At 38.8% G+C, this 17,910-nt stretch overlaps 2 protein-coding genes across 2 annotated transcripts; both read right to left on the bottom strand.

Annotated features, from left to right (window-relative positions):
- Window positions 1–1,270: 1,270 nt before the first annotated feature.
- Window positions 1,271–3,317, bottom strand: LOC120425691 (chymotrypsin-like elastase family member 2B). Its single transcript, XM_039590275.2, has 4 exons — window positions 2,246–3,317; window positions 2,041–2,193; window positions 1,854–1,986; window positions 1,271–1,795 (listed from the first exon to the last, which is right to left on the bottom strand). Exons 1-4 carry the CDS (start codon window positions 3,171–3,173, stop codon window positions 1,456–1,458), a joined length of 1,554 nt encoding a protein of 517 aa, XP_039446209.1. The 5' UTR covers window positions 3,174–3,317; the 3' UTR covers window positions 1,271–1,455.
- A 42-nt stretch (window positions 3,318–3,359) lies between these two features.
- Window positions 3,360–5,038, bottom strand: LOC120425693 (chymotrypsin-C-like). The gene is made up of 4 exons (XM_039590276.2): window positions 4,119–5,038; window positions 3,919–4,065; window positions 3,742–3,859; window positions 3,360–3,686 (listed from the first exon to the last, which is right to left on the bottom strand). The coding sequence occupies exons 1-4, from the start codon at window positions 5,002–5,004 to the stop codon at window positions 3,362–3,364; spliced, it is 1,476 nt and encodes a 491-aa protein (XP_039446210.1). The 5' UTR covers window positions 5,005–5,038; the 3' UTR covers window positions 3,360–3,361.
- Between the last annotated feature and the right edge of the window lie 12,872 nt (window positions 5,039–17,910).

The following is a 17,910-nucleotide window of genomic DNA, read 5'->3' as shown; positions in this document are numbered from 1 at the left end:
GTCTCTTACTCAGTTTAGTCACGTAATATCTTCATGAAACTTTCAGGAGTGATTGAAAATCATCTTCTTAGTGGATTTAATGTATTTTCTGTAATATGAAATTTTGTGATTTTATACATGTATGTAACCCCTTAAAGTAGTTATTTCACTTATTTTACTGGTTGTATTTTTGGTGAATTTATGTTTAAGAGAAATTTAGCAAACTGAATTTTTTAAAATCTTAGCATAATAATGATAGCTGAATCGTTAATTCAGCTGATCTATAAAAGTTGCCAAAATTTAATCCGTGAAACTTGCCAAAAAATTTCAAATATTTTTAAAAGCGTATGCTGACCTTCCCCCCCTCCCCCCGCCTCCTCCCCACCCTTCCTCTTCAGAGTCAGCTTCAAAAATTTAAAGATTTCACAAGTTTTATTAACCTTCACAGTAAGAAATGCATTTTCCTGTGTTGAGAATCATTAAACCATATTTGAAGTTGCTTGAAAATATTCCAATTTTTGGGGAAATCCCACATTTTCACGATTTATTTTTCGTTCATACTTTGGAATTTGAGAACTAATGATTGCACGCAGAAAAATGTTTTGTAGAATCAGCCTGTACGAGGTTTGAATGAACAAAATTTTTGTTGAATATTATCAACAAAAAATTGCGTTGAAACAAACCATGATTTTCTCAATTCTACAAAACTCTTTTGTTGTTCTGAAAAAGCTGCTTTGACGTTTAGCGTTGATTCAACAAAAATCTTTATTTTCAAATCAACGAAATATTTTGTTGATTCAAATATGCCTTATTTTTCTGCTTGTGCAAAACAACATGACTAGTCTATAATTCGCCCTCCCCTAGACACTGTCAGGGTTGAAGGATATAAACTTCAATCCAATGAAAAATAAAAATTCTGTAACTGTTGCTTTCACAAAAAATCCAAATATCTTTGAACTGGTACAATAATTCATGAAACGATTATCATCGCAGGAAAATTAATTCAAAATTGTTTTCAGTTGATTCCAAGTTTATTTCAATGATTCTTTTCAAGCTAGTTTTTAGAGGCAATTTTGAAAGGGGAGGGGGTGGAGCATAAACTTTGACAAAAATTTGCTACTGTCAAAAAATGGCAAAATATCAATGAATTTATGATGTTTTTTTTTTTTAATTTGACTTATTTTTCTATCTTTGATTTTCGGCAAATACCGTAAAAACGGTGTGCAGTATTGTGATCAATTGTCGCTTTTGCATGCATGTCTACCAAATCGCATTTGGTCAGTGAAACAAAACTTTTTTTTTTCGTGCTTTATTTATTGAAGGTCAAACATCGAAGCTATTTTTTCTTGATTTTTCAAAATGTGACACACGACAAGATGTCTTGACCACGTTGATAAAAGACTATAGTATGAAAAAGAGTTTGTAATTTCGTGACCATAAATCAACAACATATTTGGTAACAAAATTCCCACACATCTAGCCATCATCCTCCTCCGGCCACAAGCTCCCTTCCAGCTGATCCAGGTACGCCGTAAGCCGCAGATAGCGGGACGGTTCACACGCAATCATTGGTCCCACCAGCCGGTAAAAGTCCTCGCCAACCCGCTTGACACGCAGCTCCGCCCCCATGAACCGGCTCTCGCAGGTCGTCGTATCGTTGACCACCACGATCCCCGCCCCGGTGTCCCACAGTTGAATGTTTTGGCCTCCCGTGGACCAGTACCGCTCGGCAACATCCGGCGAATAAACGTCCGCGATGACGTCCGGCGTGATTGGGTCCGGATCGGTCCACAGACAGGTGACGTGGTCTTTGAGGCTGGAATTTTGGGGGTTGTTGAAAACTCATTGGGGGATTTCGTTGAGTCTTGAATTACATGTGGGTGTAGTTGTAGCCTGAAATGTCGATCCATTTAACGGAATTGGCTCCTTTGCGGTCGAACGCGGTCAAATTGCTTCGATCAATGAATAAAGGATCCCACGTGAAGGAAATTGTCGCCGATGCTGGATCTATGATACTCAGTAAGCATTTTAGATTAAAGATTTAAATGATTGATAGTTTACCTTGCTCCATGTCCTCCAGATAAACACACATATCGGTGGTTAGTAAGTATTTTTCAGTAACCAAAGTTGCCAAACAGTGGTGGTCTCTTTGCTGAAGTTTGGTAGTGGCCCACTTGTGCGTATTTTGACGATTCATTTGATACTCTAGACATTCTAAGGAAAATTATTGTGGGTTTTCTGATTTATAAAATATTGTTTTTCATACTTCTCTCACTAATCCTAGCTGGTTTGCTAGGGAGCGTGACTTCACGTTCTTTAACTACGGTATCTGAAGCTATTCCGGTCACATTATGGATCCAGTTTGCATACCAAGCAACGTCCGTGAATCCCGCATATCCTTCGGCGACGCACAAGTTACTCCCATCGGAACGAACCTTGGAGAATGAAACTAACCCCCCAACGAACCAAACATTATCCCGCCGGAAGAACAACCCCCCGCCACTGTCTCCGTTACAAACCGAGGTCCCATTCCGATGTCCAGCACAGAACATTCCCTTGTGGATCATCGCACCGAAAAAGTCCGGATCACTATCCCGACAGTCATCGCTGTCAATAACCGGCAGTTCAGCCTTCCTCAACACCGGTGAAACAGCATCACTTTCCGTAACTCCCCAACCGATGGCCACACCGACGTCACCCGCTGACAGAACCGGTCCCCCAACACAGGCCGGAAAGATGTACTCCGTGAAGCGGACACGCTCCTTAAGTTCCACCAGCACGATGTCGTTCTTCATGCAGCTCCGCTCAAACGCTGCTCCAAAGTGAAGTTCCTCCACGGCGTACTCCCGCACCGTGTCGGAATTGGCCTTGTCCAGGTTGTGCAGCCCCAGGCGGACGCGAAGCCGACGTTTGGTCAGCTCTGCCAGCGTTTCCTGGTCGTACAGGCAGTGGGCGGCGGTCAGCACGAACTCATCGCTGATCAGTGTTCCTCCGCAAGCGTAGTTCCAGAAACGGCCGCTTCGGTGGAAGATTCCGGCATGCCATGGCCACTCACCGGGGACCGTGGGCCGTCCGTTACGGATCAGTGGTTGGTGCTGGATCTGGCGGACTCCACATCGTTCGGGTGCGAGGATGCTGGAGGATGGTTGAATCGCAGAGATAAGAAGAGAGAGCAAGATCGACGCGGGGATCATAGCTGGTTGAGTGCTGATTGCGAACTGATCAGTGATCGCGCAATCTTCTGTATTGATTAATTGTGGGTTTTCCTAGTTAGAACTGATAACGTCATTTGGTTTTGTTTGTTGTTCAATCAGCAAGCTCAGGTATTGTTACTCGTTTATTGAAGGTTTATGTTTAGAAACAGTAAAAGTTTAAAACTAAATTATTCTTCCGGCCACACGTTCCTTTCGATTTCGTCTAGAAACGGCGTAACTCGGCCATATTTGGAAGGTTGGCAGCTGTCCAGCAGTCCCGCCAACCGGTAGAACGTCTCGCTGGTTCGCTTTACGAAGAGTCCTACTCCGGGGGAACGACCCCGGCATGACAATGTATCCCCTGGTATGGTAATCGTACCAGCATCGTCGTCCTCAACTGAGTTTAGATACGACCAATATCTCATGGGAACGTCCGGTGTGTGACCGTCCGAAAGCTGATCTTTACTTATTCGATCAGGATTGGTCCAGAGGCAGGTTATGTCCGGCTTCAACCTGGAAGTAGCGTGAAATGAAATGAGTTTGATTGATAGTGTAATGATGATTGTACTTGGAGTAACTCCTCCCAAGTTTGATCAGTGCCAGCTTGGAGGATGCTAGATGAATAATTTTTGTTGTGTTATCGATTATCTCGTAGTCCGGACCATCGATCCTGACTAGCTGTCCATCTGTGGAGTACTGTATAACCTCAGATATGTAATAAGTTGAGACATTGTGATTTTCATACCCGAAACAGCACACGCTGCTGTAGTTAGCAGAAATTGCTCACTAATTATGGTAGCGTGGCAAGCATTTATGGGATAGCCTAGATCTCGCGTAATAGCTGGAACAAACTGGTGTGGTTTTCGAAGGGTTTGTTGATACTCTAGGCATTCTACAAATATTTGGTATTATAAAATATGTCTTAGATAAAACTTGTTCACATACTTCTCTCACTGATCCTTAACCGTACAACCTTAACTTCCGAAATCCGCTGAATCCAATCAACAAATCTCGCCACCTCAGTGAACCCAGCGTATCCATCGGTCACACAAAGATTGCTTCCCGGACCTCGGGCCTTAGAAAACGATACAATCCCACCCAGGTACCAAACACCGTTTCGTTCCACGAACAATCCTCCACCACTGTCCCCGTTACAAACGGTCGTCCCGTTCTGGTACCCAGCACAAAACATACACCGATGGATCAACCCCGCGAAGAAATCCCGATCACTGTCCAAACAGTCCGCGGTTTCAACAATCGGCAGTCGAGCTTGCTTCAACACCGGAGAAACCATATCGTCCTCGGTAACGCCCCACCCTACAGCCATCCCGGAATCGGCACTCGTCAACACCTGTCCGTTGATGCACGCCGGAAGGATGTAATCCGTGAACCGAACCGCTTCGTTCAACTCCAGCAGGGCAATGTCATCCCTCAGCGATTCCCTCTGAAATTTCTCCGACTCGTAAAACTCCTCCACCCCGAACTCCTTCACCGAGTCCGAGCTGATCTTGTCCAGATTGTGCAGCCCCAGCCGGACCCGAATGCGACGTTTGGTCAGCTGCACTCCGGTTTCCGGATCGTACAGACAGTGGGCTGCGGTCAGCACGAACTCCTCGCTGATCAGGGTGCCTCCGCAAGCGTAGTCCAGCGAGCGGCCTGTCCGGTGGTACAACGCGGCGTGCCATGGCCAGTCTCCGGGGGAACTATCGCTGGCGTAGCGGAGAAGAGCCTGGTGCCGGATTCGGGGAACTCCGCATTTGGGCGTTGATTGAGCATTGAGGAGGTAGGTCAGCGAAAGAACGTAGAATGTTGTTTGAAGCAAGTGGTTCATCGTTACGAGATCTGAATCGGTTGAAGGTTGATGATGCACTGATCAAGTGGAATCAAACTAGGTTTGTCTGTCTTATCAGGCTGTCTTGTTTGTAAATAACTCATTGAAATTCCGTGATTAATAAAGAACTATGGGAAATCCAGATTTCTTTTACGAAGATTTTTATTTAAATAGCTTAGTATCAAACTCTGTAAGCTTCATAAAAAATCTTTTCTGATATAAAACGATATTTTGGAGTTCACCAACCTGTATCTATCAGTATGTTTATAGTGCAAAGAGCTTTTGATACAGAAATAAAATTATTTTTAGTTAATATTTCCCATGACCCATGAAGAATATCGGGGCAGAATTTACAAAGTGGATTCAGTTGACATTTATATCCTAACTTATTGTACGATCAGTTCCTAGCTGGAATCGGTCGTTGGGAACGACCGTCGGCTCAACGACCGACGAAATAGGCGGCGGGCCAGATGCGGGCATAAAAATGTCAAAATCTCTCCCCCCTCCCCCCTCTCACTTCGTCTCACCATCAAGCTGCAGCTTTGTTGTCAAACAAATGGAGCACGCGGTCGCATGATGGCGGCATCGAGCCAGAATTAGGGGTGATCATGTGATTAAAAATGAAAGTTTTTTCAAGAAAAATTATATTTTTCCGACTGAATAAAAAATTTGCGAGCATGTCCAAACAATTATTCCTGATGTCGGAGGAGTTATTTAAAACCAAAATTTTTATCCATATTTTTTTCTATGAATTGAACTTTTTCACTCCAATTGGGAACCCCTAGGTCTATCCACGACCGTTTCCAATGACCGTGAGTCCAGAAGTCCAATAATCGAGTCCAGAAGATAAACGCTCATCAGTTAAGTTGGGTCGAGCCAGGATTTGAACCCCCGATTTACCGCTTACAAAGCGGACGCTTTACCACAAAGCTAAGTGGCTCGGCCTCAGCTTAAAAATCTCAGAAAAAAGAAAATATTAAAATGATTTCAACTCCTATCATTGACTATTCCATCGCAACAAACACACCGATTTGAAGCCTGCCCCCAAACAGCACTTTAATTAGCTTCTCAATTTGTCATCACCCATTTTGGAGGGGTGGAGGGAGGTTGCCAACCGAGCTCTCCTCTTCATATTTCCGTCCCTCCTGAGCAATAAAACTCACCAAAGTGACACGCTATCTGATGAAAACTTGAGGCCAACGGCAACCTCTTTCCACAAACTGGAGGGAAAACTTTTTAACCTCCTCCTCTTTCCACCCTGCGTCAAACGTCAGTTCTCTAAAAAGACTTTTCTCTGATGATGGCGCCAGATCTCCTTTACCCATCGAGGCGTAAAATTCCGGGAATTTCAAATTCCACTGCTGCGCCGATGGGTGCTCTAGCTTTGGCGTTGGAATGAAAATATGATTGACTTTTGCCGGGTACGAATTTGAACTCTTTTCCTTATCTTAGAAAAAATAAAGTCCACTCGAGTTCAAACAAATTTACCACTTTGCTGTCTTTTTAAACCAATTTATATCATTAAACTTATTTATGTAATTTTTCAACAATTTCCTGTAAGTTATCTTAATGTTATAATTAATGTTTCATGAATAAAATAAAAAGATTTTCGAAAATTACAAAATAATTTTAAAATATTTGTGAGTTTTCACAGAACAAAATATAAATCAATGTTTTACAAGTAACATCAACTTATTTTGACATTTTAAATTGACTTAAACTCATATATTCAATAATTTTGATAATAATGAAGTATACATTTTAAAGCTGATTTATAACAAATAAAAAAGAACTGTTATTCAACCTATCTACAGAAATAATAAAAATAACCAAAATGTTCTCAAAACTGTCAAAATACAAAAAAATGCGTCATTTTAATTATGTTTTTAGGTATTTTAAGTTTATATAATTTTTCGAAAACTTCATTTCAAATAGTCTATGACTGATTTTCCCCTAACCATTATCAGTTTCAACAGACACTTGCTAGAATTTCGACATTCCAAATAACTGACGGATACTTCCAAAGCCTTGATGATCTGCCAGGAAAGTCGTATCACTCACTTTCAATCCAGCAGTCGTTATCTAAATCTTGCAACATTTGATACCAAAACTGATGCTTAACCCTCAACTTGGCAGTTTTATTTAATACTCTTAAAAAAATATATCAGAAATTTGTACCTTTTTGTGGAATGGCATAACGTTTAACAAACAGTCAATTTTGTTCAGCTTTTTTAAACTTTTAATTGAAATCTAAATAAATCAAGGGATAGGTCAAGTTTGGTGCAAACAAACAACCCAAGTTGGTCGATTCGAATCGAAACTGCTCGGCGTTGCTCCTTTGAAAGCGTCTTATAGAGCGAACGCTAAATCTTGTCATGTTTCAGATGTTGGTGCGTAGAATGTTTGATTTGCAGCTGACGACAGCGCGAGCACTTTTACTTCTGGGAAAGTTTGAGCAAATTTTCGCCTACCGTGAAAAGCAATTATTTATGACGTTTCAGGTTGGAGTGACTGACGGCTCATACCTGTGTCAATAGTGAGCTTAGATGTTTTAAACCAGCTGTTTGGTCGTTATGGAAACTTAAAGCTGTTTTCGACACTAAAGAAAGCAACCACTTGCTACAGATAGTTGCTGCCCTGTGCTGTCTCCTGCATAACCACTATCCAAACATGGAGCAAACAAATCATCTCTTTCTTGAACCGCCCTCCCCATCGCAGTAGCCTTCGTAGCCTCACCAACATCTTACACTTTCCGTTCGTCAATGCCTGCTCCTTGAGCTTTATCCTTTTGCACACGTCTGGTTTAGAACAGCACAGGGTCGCGTCAGTTCCAGACTCCAAGAACCACCCTACCATACCACGTCACCGTCCTAGGGTGGTTCTCTGTGCAATCAAAAACTGGAATGTCGTATTCCCTCCTCTGGAGACGTTTCCAAGATGTTGCAAAGGGCAATTTTCGTTATCCACCTGAGTAGGGACTCCAACTTCAAGCTCTAGTGGTTTGCACTGTCACAAAAAAAAACAAATTATTTTTATTTAAATATAAGAAAAAAAAAATATGACTAGGTCGTACGCCAACTCCCACAGCAGTTGCTTCGACTATTTTTGGAACTTTGCTTTAGGAGGTAATTTGGGTTTCTAGTCACTAGGGTGTCCAGAATATCGATGTTGTTGTGTTATGTTATCGCAAATGCATTATGGGCTAATTTGAGTAAAGAACGCCATTTTGTGAAGTTCTCATTGCCTTACTTTTTTAGCTTCACGATCCCCAAAATTCAATTTCAATCCTGAGATATCCAATAAAAACCCAAAAAAACCCGTTGTCAGAACGTTTGGTTTTGTTTCTGTTTTTGTTTTTGTTTTTGTTTTTGTTTTTGTTTTTGTTTTTGTTTTTGTTTTTGTTTTTGTTTTTGTTTTTGTTTTTGTTTTTGTTTTTGTTTTTGTTTTTGTTTTTGTTTTTGTTTTTGTTTTTGTTTTTGTTTTTGTTTTTGTTTTTGTTTTTGTTTTTGTTTTTGTTTTTGTTTTTGTTTTTGTTTTTGTTTTTGTTTTTGTTTTTGTTTTTGTTTTTGTTTTTGTTTTTGTTTTTGTTTTTGTTTTTGTTTTTGTTTTTGTTTTTGTTTTTGTTTTTGTTTTTGTTTTTGTTTTTGTTTTTGTTTTTGTTTTTGTTTTTGTTTTTGTTTTTGTTTTTGTTTTTGTTTTTGTTTTTGTTTTTGTTTTTGTTTTTGTTTTTGTTTTTGTTTTTGTTTTGTTTTTGTTTTTGTTTTTGTTTGTGTGTTTGTTGTTGTTTTTGTTTTTGTTGTTGTTTTTGTTTTTGTTTTTGTTTTTGTTTTTGTTTTTGTTTTTGTTTTTGTTTTTGTTTTTGTTTTTGTTTTTGTTTTTGTTTTTGTTTTTGTTTTTGTTTTTGTTTTTGTTTTTGTTTTTGTTTTTGTTTTTGTTTTTGTTTTTGTTTTTGTTTTTGTTTTTGTTTTTGTTTTTGTTTTTGTTTTTGTTTTTGTTTTTGTTTTTGTTTTTGTTTTTGTTTTTGTGAGGGTTGGTTCATTCCGAAGGATGGGCCATCTTGTCAAAAGGATTTCTAGGGAATTGTGAGAAATTGTCTATTATGGAGACTGACATGTAAATGTGTTGAAAGCCGTTTTAATGCTCCCAATCATATTTTCAAACAATCTTTGGAAAAGAATAAAGTTGCAACAATTGTATTGAGACTTGTATGGTTTGAAAAATAATGCAAAATAACTTTCCTCAAATTTTTTTTACAAGTTTCAAAAATATAAAAATGTAATTTCAGTCAATCGGCCGATTTATTAGAGATTGCTCTGTTGTAAAATATAATTTAATATAATTTACCACAAATTACTATATTTTAGTTTTTCTTTCTCCACTGTGTCATACATCTCACATGCAGAGATCGAAAGTAAAAGAAATAGAAAGAAAACCAACTCCTGCTCCTTCTGCAGCCGCTTCCACTTGACTGCACACTCAACCTTTAATTCTTCGATCTGATTATGTGATCTCAAAGTTACACTCTCGTTGTTGCAGCTTCCCCCAGGATCTACCCATCGCTGTCTGGAGCTGCAGGATTTTTTTTCATTCATTTTTACCAGGCTACTGACATGCTGGGAGGGGAAAAATTTACAAGTGGGTTTTGCTGGCACAAAATTGTGCATGAGCTTTGCTCAAGATGTTCTTGAGGGGGGGATGCGTTAAACTACGTAATTTTCCTTTTAAAAAGTCTTAAATTGACGTCTTAGTTTATGTCTGACCCCTTGAGATGAAGCTGAAGTTGGTATGCTGGCAATTTTTCCCTTTCCAAGAAGTATTGAGCTTGTATCATCTTGCCAATAAATATGCTTCCAACTCCCTTGCCCTGGTGCACGGCAGACAGGGGTCCAAGTTCAGAGAGGTTGCACCTGAACGCAGCATCATCCCAGCATACAGCTCAGTAAGATGGCAAGGAAAGAAATTAAAATTTGAGAGCTTCGACTTCGATGAGCACTCTTACCTTCTTCTCTCCGTCAGGAAATCCATTCAATGGGAAAAATATTGGAAAATGAGATGTATAATTTCATCAAGCGAGCAACTCCGGTGGAAAATTACCTTTGGAAGTGGCAATTGTTTTGCAGAATAACAATCTTAACCTTAAAAGCCACAAACATTGCTGGATGCAAAACTGACGACTGTTCTGCTTCCGACGGATTTCCCTTTTTGTTGACGTTGCACCTGGAGTAGATGTAAGTAATCGGAAATCTTGGGAGCAGTTGGTTTTCATGTTCCAGCTAAATGGTGTAAATACATTTTTAAATCTTCTTTTTAATGTAGCATAAAGCATATGGGTAATTCTCTACCAACTCACACGAAATCGGGAAAAGTTGCCCCGACCCCTCTTCGATTTGCGTGAAACTTTGTCCTAAGGTGTAACTTTTATCCCTAATCACGAATCCGAGGTCCGTTTTTTGATATCTCGTGACGGAGGGGCGGTACGACCCCTTCCATTTTTGAACATGCGAAAAAAGAGGTGTTTTTCAATAATTTGCAGCCTGAAACGGTGATGAGATAGAAATTTGGTGTCAAAGGGACTTTTATGTAAAATTAGACGCCCGATTTGATGGCGTACTCAGAATTCCGAAAAAACGTATTTTTCATCGAAAAAAACACTAAAAAAGTTTTGAAAATTCTCCCATTTTCCGTTACTCGACTGTAAAATTTTTTGGAACATGTCATTTTATGGGAAATTTAATGTACTTTTCGAATCTACATTGACCCAGAAGGGTCATTTTTCATTTAGAACAAAATTTTTCATTTTAAAATTTCGTGTTTTTTCTAACTTTGCAGGGTTATTTTTAAGAGAGAAACAATGTTCTACAAAGTTGTAGAGCAGACAATTACAAAAGTATTGATTTATAGACATAAGGGGTTTGCATATAAACATCACGAGTTATTGCGATTTTACGAAAAAGAGTTTTGAAAAAGTTGGTCGTCATCGATCATGGCCGTTCATGGTCACCCGCGCAGACACGGACGACGAAACAAAGAGAAACGCAAAAAGTAACTTTTTCAAAACTCTTTTTCGTAAAATCGCGATAACTCGTGATGTTTATAAGCAAACCCCTTATGTCTATATATCCAAATTTTTGTAATTGTCTGTCTACAACTTTGTAGAACATTGTTACACTCTAAAAAAAACCCTGCAAAGTTAGAAAAAACACGAAATTTTAAAATGAAAAAATTTGTTCTAAATGAAAAAATGACCCTTCTGGGTCTATGTAGATTCGAAAAGTACATTAAATTTCCCATAAAATGACATGTTCCAAAAAATTTTACAGTCGAGTAACGGAAAATGGGAGAATTTTTAAAACTTTTTTAGTGTTTTTTTCGATGAAAAATACGTTTTTTTGGAATTCTGAGTATGCCATCAAATCGGGCGTCTAATTTTACATAAAAGTCCCTTTGACACCAAATTTCTATCTCATCACCGTTTCAGGCTGCAAATTATTGAAAAACACCTCTTTTTTCGCATGTTCAAAAATAGTAGGGGTCGTACCGCCCCTCCGTCACGAGATATCAAAAAACGGACCTCGGATTCGTGATCAGGGACAAAAGTTACCCCTTAGGGCAAAGTTTCACGCAAATCGAAGAGGGGTCGGGGCAACTGCTGTGTGAGTTGGCGGAGAATTACCCATATAGGTTGATTCGGGACAACTTTTTTCGGCATTATTGAGTTTAATCTTTTAAAACTACTGGGTTCTAAGGAGTGGTGTTCAGAAGATGACAATGTCTGTTTTTATGGATTTCTTTTGGGTGATTTTTTTTTAATAATAAAATCTTGAAGCTAATAATCTAAGTTATTCAATTAAGTCAACAAACAATTCAAAATTTGATCGTTTGGTAGCTGATTTCAGACTAACTTTGGTATGAACTTTCCTTCCTTCATTCAACTCTAGCTATCTAACATACTGATCGATTATTTCCAAAACCGAAATCTCTGCAATCGTCCCAAAAAGCCCAACACGTTCCAACTCATCAAACTCAACCGTCGTCAGCTCCCTCAGTCTAGTCCATCCCCGAAAACCCCGAAAGGATGGTGAAAACAATTTCCTTCAATTTCCATTTCACCCCTCCACCCTCTCCTCCCACAAACATTCACGTCCGGCTTGCAACCCTTTCAATTTTCCATCAAATCAGGTCGGTCGAACTCCACTCCACTTGTCCACACTCTTTCTGGGTCATCAATCTGCTCGACTCCGATGGGACTGGGCATAGTGTTGAGGTGGAGGTTTGATTTGAACGTGTTACACCTCCGTGATGGTCAAGCCCCTTTTCAGATCAGATTTTGCTTGATGACTTTGTCTTTCTGTTTTAAGGCGTTGCCATATGTTAGGGAAATGAAGCGTTGATTTTTTTCCCTCTTTTCAATCTTAAAATTTCCTTAAACTTTCCCAAGGCCTAGTCTTGTTTTCCCCACTCTTGAAACAGCAGTAATTCAACCTCCTTCCGGCACACGCACAAACAACAAACCACTAACTGATCGATATCGTTTTTCATTAAAAAAAGCGCCCCAAGGAATTTGGAGCTTCAAACGCGGACTTCAAACCACCTCCACAAGTCAATGCCATGACGCGAGGCTGAGGAAGCAAATCGGAAACAGTACACCGAAAAGGGTTGGAAAATTCGAAAAATTTCCTTTTGCCGCTCCAAAATTCCCTCCTCTGCACACATAATTAAAGTCAAAGTTTGATGGAGGCCTTGCGCGGCGATTTATTTAAAGGAGCAACTCGCCTTCTCAATGAAAGTGGGAATTACGGTTGGGGTTGTGATGTGATGTGATTTTTCGTGATGGATTTAATCGCACGTGGGTGTAAATGAAAAGAAGTGGAAGGATGCTGATGATCAACAACCATATCAAGTGTTTTTCATGTGTGAAAAACGATAGGACAGCAGAAAAAACGGGCGGCGTGGAGTAGGAGTAAAAAGTAGCACGTGGAAAATAAAATTTCCTCTGCATATTCATGGGGAAATCATAATAAATTAACGCAAGCTTTCTGAGGATAACCATGTGTATGAATGCAGGGTGAAATTGATTCGTCAATGATGCTTTTGTTTAATTAAGCGCAATGATTAAATATGAAATTCTGAAATGAATAATATCACATTTTTACATTGTTTTTGACCACATGTTTAAATTTGTAAATCATGCCTGTTTCATTTCCGAAAGCATTTTCACTGTGAAAATAATTTAGATCTGTAAAGAACTATTCTACAACTCCATAAAAAATCCCGTATTTCAAAGGTTATTTTGTAACATTTTTTCTTCCCTGCTCAATTTATTCTTCCGTGTCGAAGTAAACTCTAACACCGTTTGAATTAGTCAGCTGTTGAAAGAAACCCCAAATCTCAGCTTAGATTTATTACTGCACTGATGTTTTTTGCCAAAACAATCCAATAAATGAAATGAAATGAAATATAAAATCCCGTTTTCCGGGAATCTTGTAAATTTCCCGAAAATCCCAGAAATTTAAGACACAGTGTCAAAGTTGAATCGGAAAATTGACAGGTTTTTCAGATTCATTGAACTATTAACCACTAAGTTCAAATACAATTAGTTGATTGTTGGTCAGGGTTGCTCCCGATTATGGGAAATTCTTGAATTTGGGATTCAAAAAGATTTATTATTTTAGAAATTGTTAGCATGATTAAATATCCTATAAACTATTTGAATTCCAACTTTTTTTTTATAGAATTATTTGGAATTTTGTAATTGGGTAATTCTCCGCCAACTCACACAGCAGTTGCCCCGACCCCTCTTCGATTTGCGTGAAATTTTGCCCTAAGAGGTAACTTTTGTATCTGATCACCAAAAAAATTACTTAAAATTTACAATTAATGAAATGTTCCAACAAAATTTACAGTTGAGTAACGAAAAAGGGGAGAGTTTCTAAAAGTTTTTTTTTTCGATGAAAAATACGTTTTTTCGGAATTCTGAGTTTGCCATCAAATCGAGCGTCCAATTTCACATAAAAGTCCCTTTGACACCAAATTTCTATCTCATCACCGTTTCAGGCTGCAAATTATTGAAAAACACCTCTTTTTTGCATGTTTAAAAATGAAAGAGGTCGTACCGCCCCTCCGTCCGAGATATAAAAAACGGACCTCGGATTCGTGATCAGTTTCACGCAAATCGAAGAGGGGTCAGGGCAACTTTTCCCGATTTCGTGTGAGTAAAAGAGTTACCCAATTTGTTTTTTTTTCATCTTCTTCGTAATCTTGATATTTTTGGATTCTTGTTTCTTGAAGTTCTTGAACTACTTGCACAGTCCAGACTCGATTATTCGAATTTTCGATTATCTGAAGTTCGATTATCCGAACTTTTTTATAGGATTTTGAAAAATCGAATCATGAGCAAAAACAAAAATTTCGTATTTTTTTTATTTTTATCCCATTAAATTTCATGTTCTGCGACCCCATTAAAGTCAATTTTTTTATTGCCTGTTATATTAAAATCAATGTTTCAACTACGTCATCTTGGATTTAAATATTCTAAATCACTTTATAGTCGTTTAGGGATGATCATGCTTCAGCTCGACAGTCAAAAATAAGACATACTTATGAACCAACTTTATGTGCCCTTAACAGGTGGAAAATATAAAATAAATTGAAATTTTATAAATTGGGACCCCGGTAAATTTTTTTTATTAAGGTTGAAACATAAATTTTGCAGTTTACCATAAATCACAACATCATTTAGAATTATAATTTTGCTATTTTTTTTTATTTTTTTTTACAGATCGCAAGTTTTAGTATCTAACTTTAAGACAATTCGAACACACCTAGGGGAAGGTTGATGTAATTGTATATAACAAATACAAAAAAAAAGTTCAAAAATGTTTTGTCTTTCTTCAATTATCCAAATTTTTAGTATCGTATAACGCTTCGATACAGAAAAAAACTTGTACCAGCTCATAATACCGTTTACCCAGTTGTCTAGCCATTCTTTTTGTGTAATTGCGACACAACATATTCAGATATATTGAAAAAAGTGGGATAAAGGATGAATGGACTGATACAGTATTTTTTAGTTAATGTTAGTGTTGAGTTGCCTTGGAGAATTTGAACGGTGCGCGTCGCGGTCATCACGCAGGATTTTCGATGCCGTCTCCGTCTTTGTTGTCCCCCCGATTGTGTGTGTTTTTCGGTCCGGGCGATTTCGCGTTTTCGCATTTTAGTTGGTTTTATCTTTCCACAGCCGGCTGTCTAAGATTGAATCATTTATGCTAAACTCAACGCCAAATAACCGGGAATAATCTCATCCGCATACTCCGACTGTTTGCCTTGAGAATGCATAATAAATCACACCATTAAACAAAATTTATTGATTATTGGGTCGCTTCATCATCCTCTATGTTGAATCCTGGCCATTACCCTTACCCACTAACAAAATCCCAAGTAGAAGTAGTTTTCCGGCACACGTGGGGGTGTGGATATCGTATAGAACCCACCCTTTGTAGCAACCTGTGCTAACTAACATTACCGTCCCAATCCCCCGAGATCTACAAACTGACATGGCGGGCGCCGTTGGTGGCCAACGACTGTTACCTATTTGCCTCAGATCTAGTTTTAATGATCTTTGTGGTACCGTATTATCACGGAACAGATTATCATGGCCACACCGGCCTGCAGGGAACATCCGCTCTCGGTTCACACACTCACACTACCTAACACACAACTTCCCACTCTGACATCTATCAGTCAACTGACAGATCTTCATGTGTCAGGAACCATCTATCCAAGGTTGGCATAACAAGGTGTGCATAACTAAAGGTCAGCACCACATCTCGTTTTCTCTATAGACGGTAGACTACCGATTACTGAAAACCTTGGACGCTTCTTGGGAACTGTTATGTGCCCTTTAAATCTAGATCTTTTTACCAAGTCTTATCTAGTCTGGACCGAAACTCTCGTTTACGATAATGTTCGTTTTCAACATACGTTTTCATCATGCAAATAATAGAATGTCACACGTTCCACTTGAGAGCCTGATTAGCTCTTATTCAAAGCAAACTGTTTACTTCTGCAGTGCATATACCAACAGCAAATTTCATATCAGATTTTATTTCCAAATCCGAACTATAGACTGACTAAGTAGACTGACGGAATATTCTGTCACTATCCATCATTGACATAGGGTCAGTTCAATTCCCATCTTAAACCACCCTCATCTTTAGCAACTTACTCCGCCTCACACCCTTTTTATTTTTGTTTTAATTATTGGATTCCTTTTCATCTGCATCCCCATCTGCGTATAAACCTTTTACACATAATTTGTTTAAGAATTTCTAGAATACATCATCCTCGAATGGTTACACTTATTGGTTTTTTTTTTATCTAGCATAATACTTTTATATTGTCACCACGTGAGGCCTAATCGCTATTTCCACATAAATATTTATAAACTGAATCGGACATTATAGTCGTGCTCATCCTTTCCTTTTGTCTTCTACCTTTATAGCTATTCTTTAGCCTTGCATGTCCACCGGTTCAAATTGAGCGAATGAGCGGTTTTTTTTCTAAAAGTATGCCTGCATTAACTTACTGTTTTCTTTGATTCATGTCTCAATTTCTCTTCTCACTTCGGAAAAGTGCTGTATTCTCACAGCACCGCTAGGAGACTCTTATGGGTCAACCTTATAAAACCTTTCCACCTTACTGTTTGAACTCATTTGCGACTCCTCACGACAAACGCAGGTCTAATCATATGTTGATTTGATGTTTGATTTTATTCAGATTCTGTCAAACTAGGGTAAAATCACAATTTCAAACAATAAGATCCTAAAGGCTTAAGTTACTTCAGCAGCTGTTCTGATCATTCTTTTTTCTCATGCAAATATCGAAAAATTCAAAATCGACTGTGATTCCATAAATCAACTGTGGCCCCATAGAGCGAGCCATCAATCCAGGGCTTGCGAAATTTCGACTTTTTTTGTGATAGCTGACAGAACACTTCAATCGTCTTCACCACGACAACCTGATTTTTACATTCTTCTTTCGTTCGTTTCACACACAAAGGAATGAGTGCTACGCAAAGTCACTCACACATTCGTTGACTTCCCTCCAGAAGAAAAATCGCTTAGAGAGCGGTCGTTTGACATTCTACCGAGATTCCGATCATCTCTCCAATGATAGTAATCATATGACTCCTGTCACCACGCAGCATACATTAGGAAGAGAGAGACAAAAACGAGAGAAAGAGAAAAAGCACTTTGTCTCGTTCGGACGGCTGCTTGAGCTTGAGGCATTTTTTGTTCGTTTCGTCTTCGTGTTTACGTTCACTGACCGTCGCCAAGCAACGACGGTCAAGATAGGCGTTGTGTGTCAGCAATCAAATATCGTTTTGAGAAATGATCGCTGACAGAAAGTTCTATCGAATATCGAGCTGATAGATCCCTTTTCAAGCATTGATCAAGATATTATCGTTCAAGAAAGTCACTACCTTGAAATCCGTTTCCCTTCTTTGCTCCATTTTAAATCCAATACTCAAATCTAACTTACTTCTTATTGTCTTTGTATTCGATTGTCAAGACGCTAAAAGTGCAACATATGGAGCTAAACTTTCTGTACAGTCGCTTTCGAGAAATTAAAAGTGCAACATGGAGAAGCTTTCCATGAAAGCTGAGAAAGTTTCATTCCATGTTACCGGCTCACATCTCTCTTTTTAATTTCTCGATAAAGTTACCATGACAGCTGCGAATGTTTTAATCTATGTTACCGGCTCACATCTCTATTCTCAATTTCTCATTTTCTCATTTTACTTTCAATTTTTTTTATATACTTTTGCTACACTACTATCCTTACTATCCTGGCCGACCTTAGGAATTTATCCTTCACCTTCACTTTCCCTTTTTTTTTACTATCCAT

This window comes from Culex pipiens, chromosome 3 (genome assembly GCF_016801865.2).
Source record: "Culex pipiens pallens isolate TS chromosome 3, TS_CPP_V2, whole genome shotgun sequence".
NCBI classification, from domain to species: Eukaryota; Metazoa; Arthropoda; class Insecta; order Diptera; family Culicidae; genus Culex; species Culex pipiens.
This window is presented reverse-complemented; position numbering and strand designations above follow the sequence as displayed.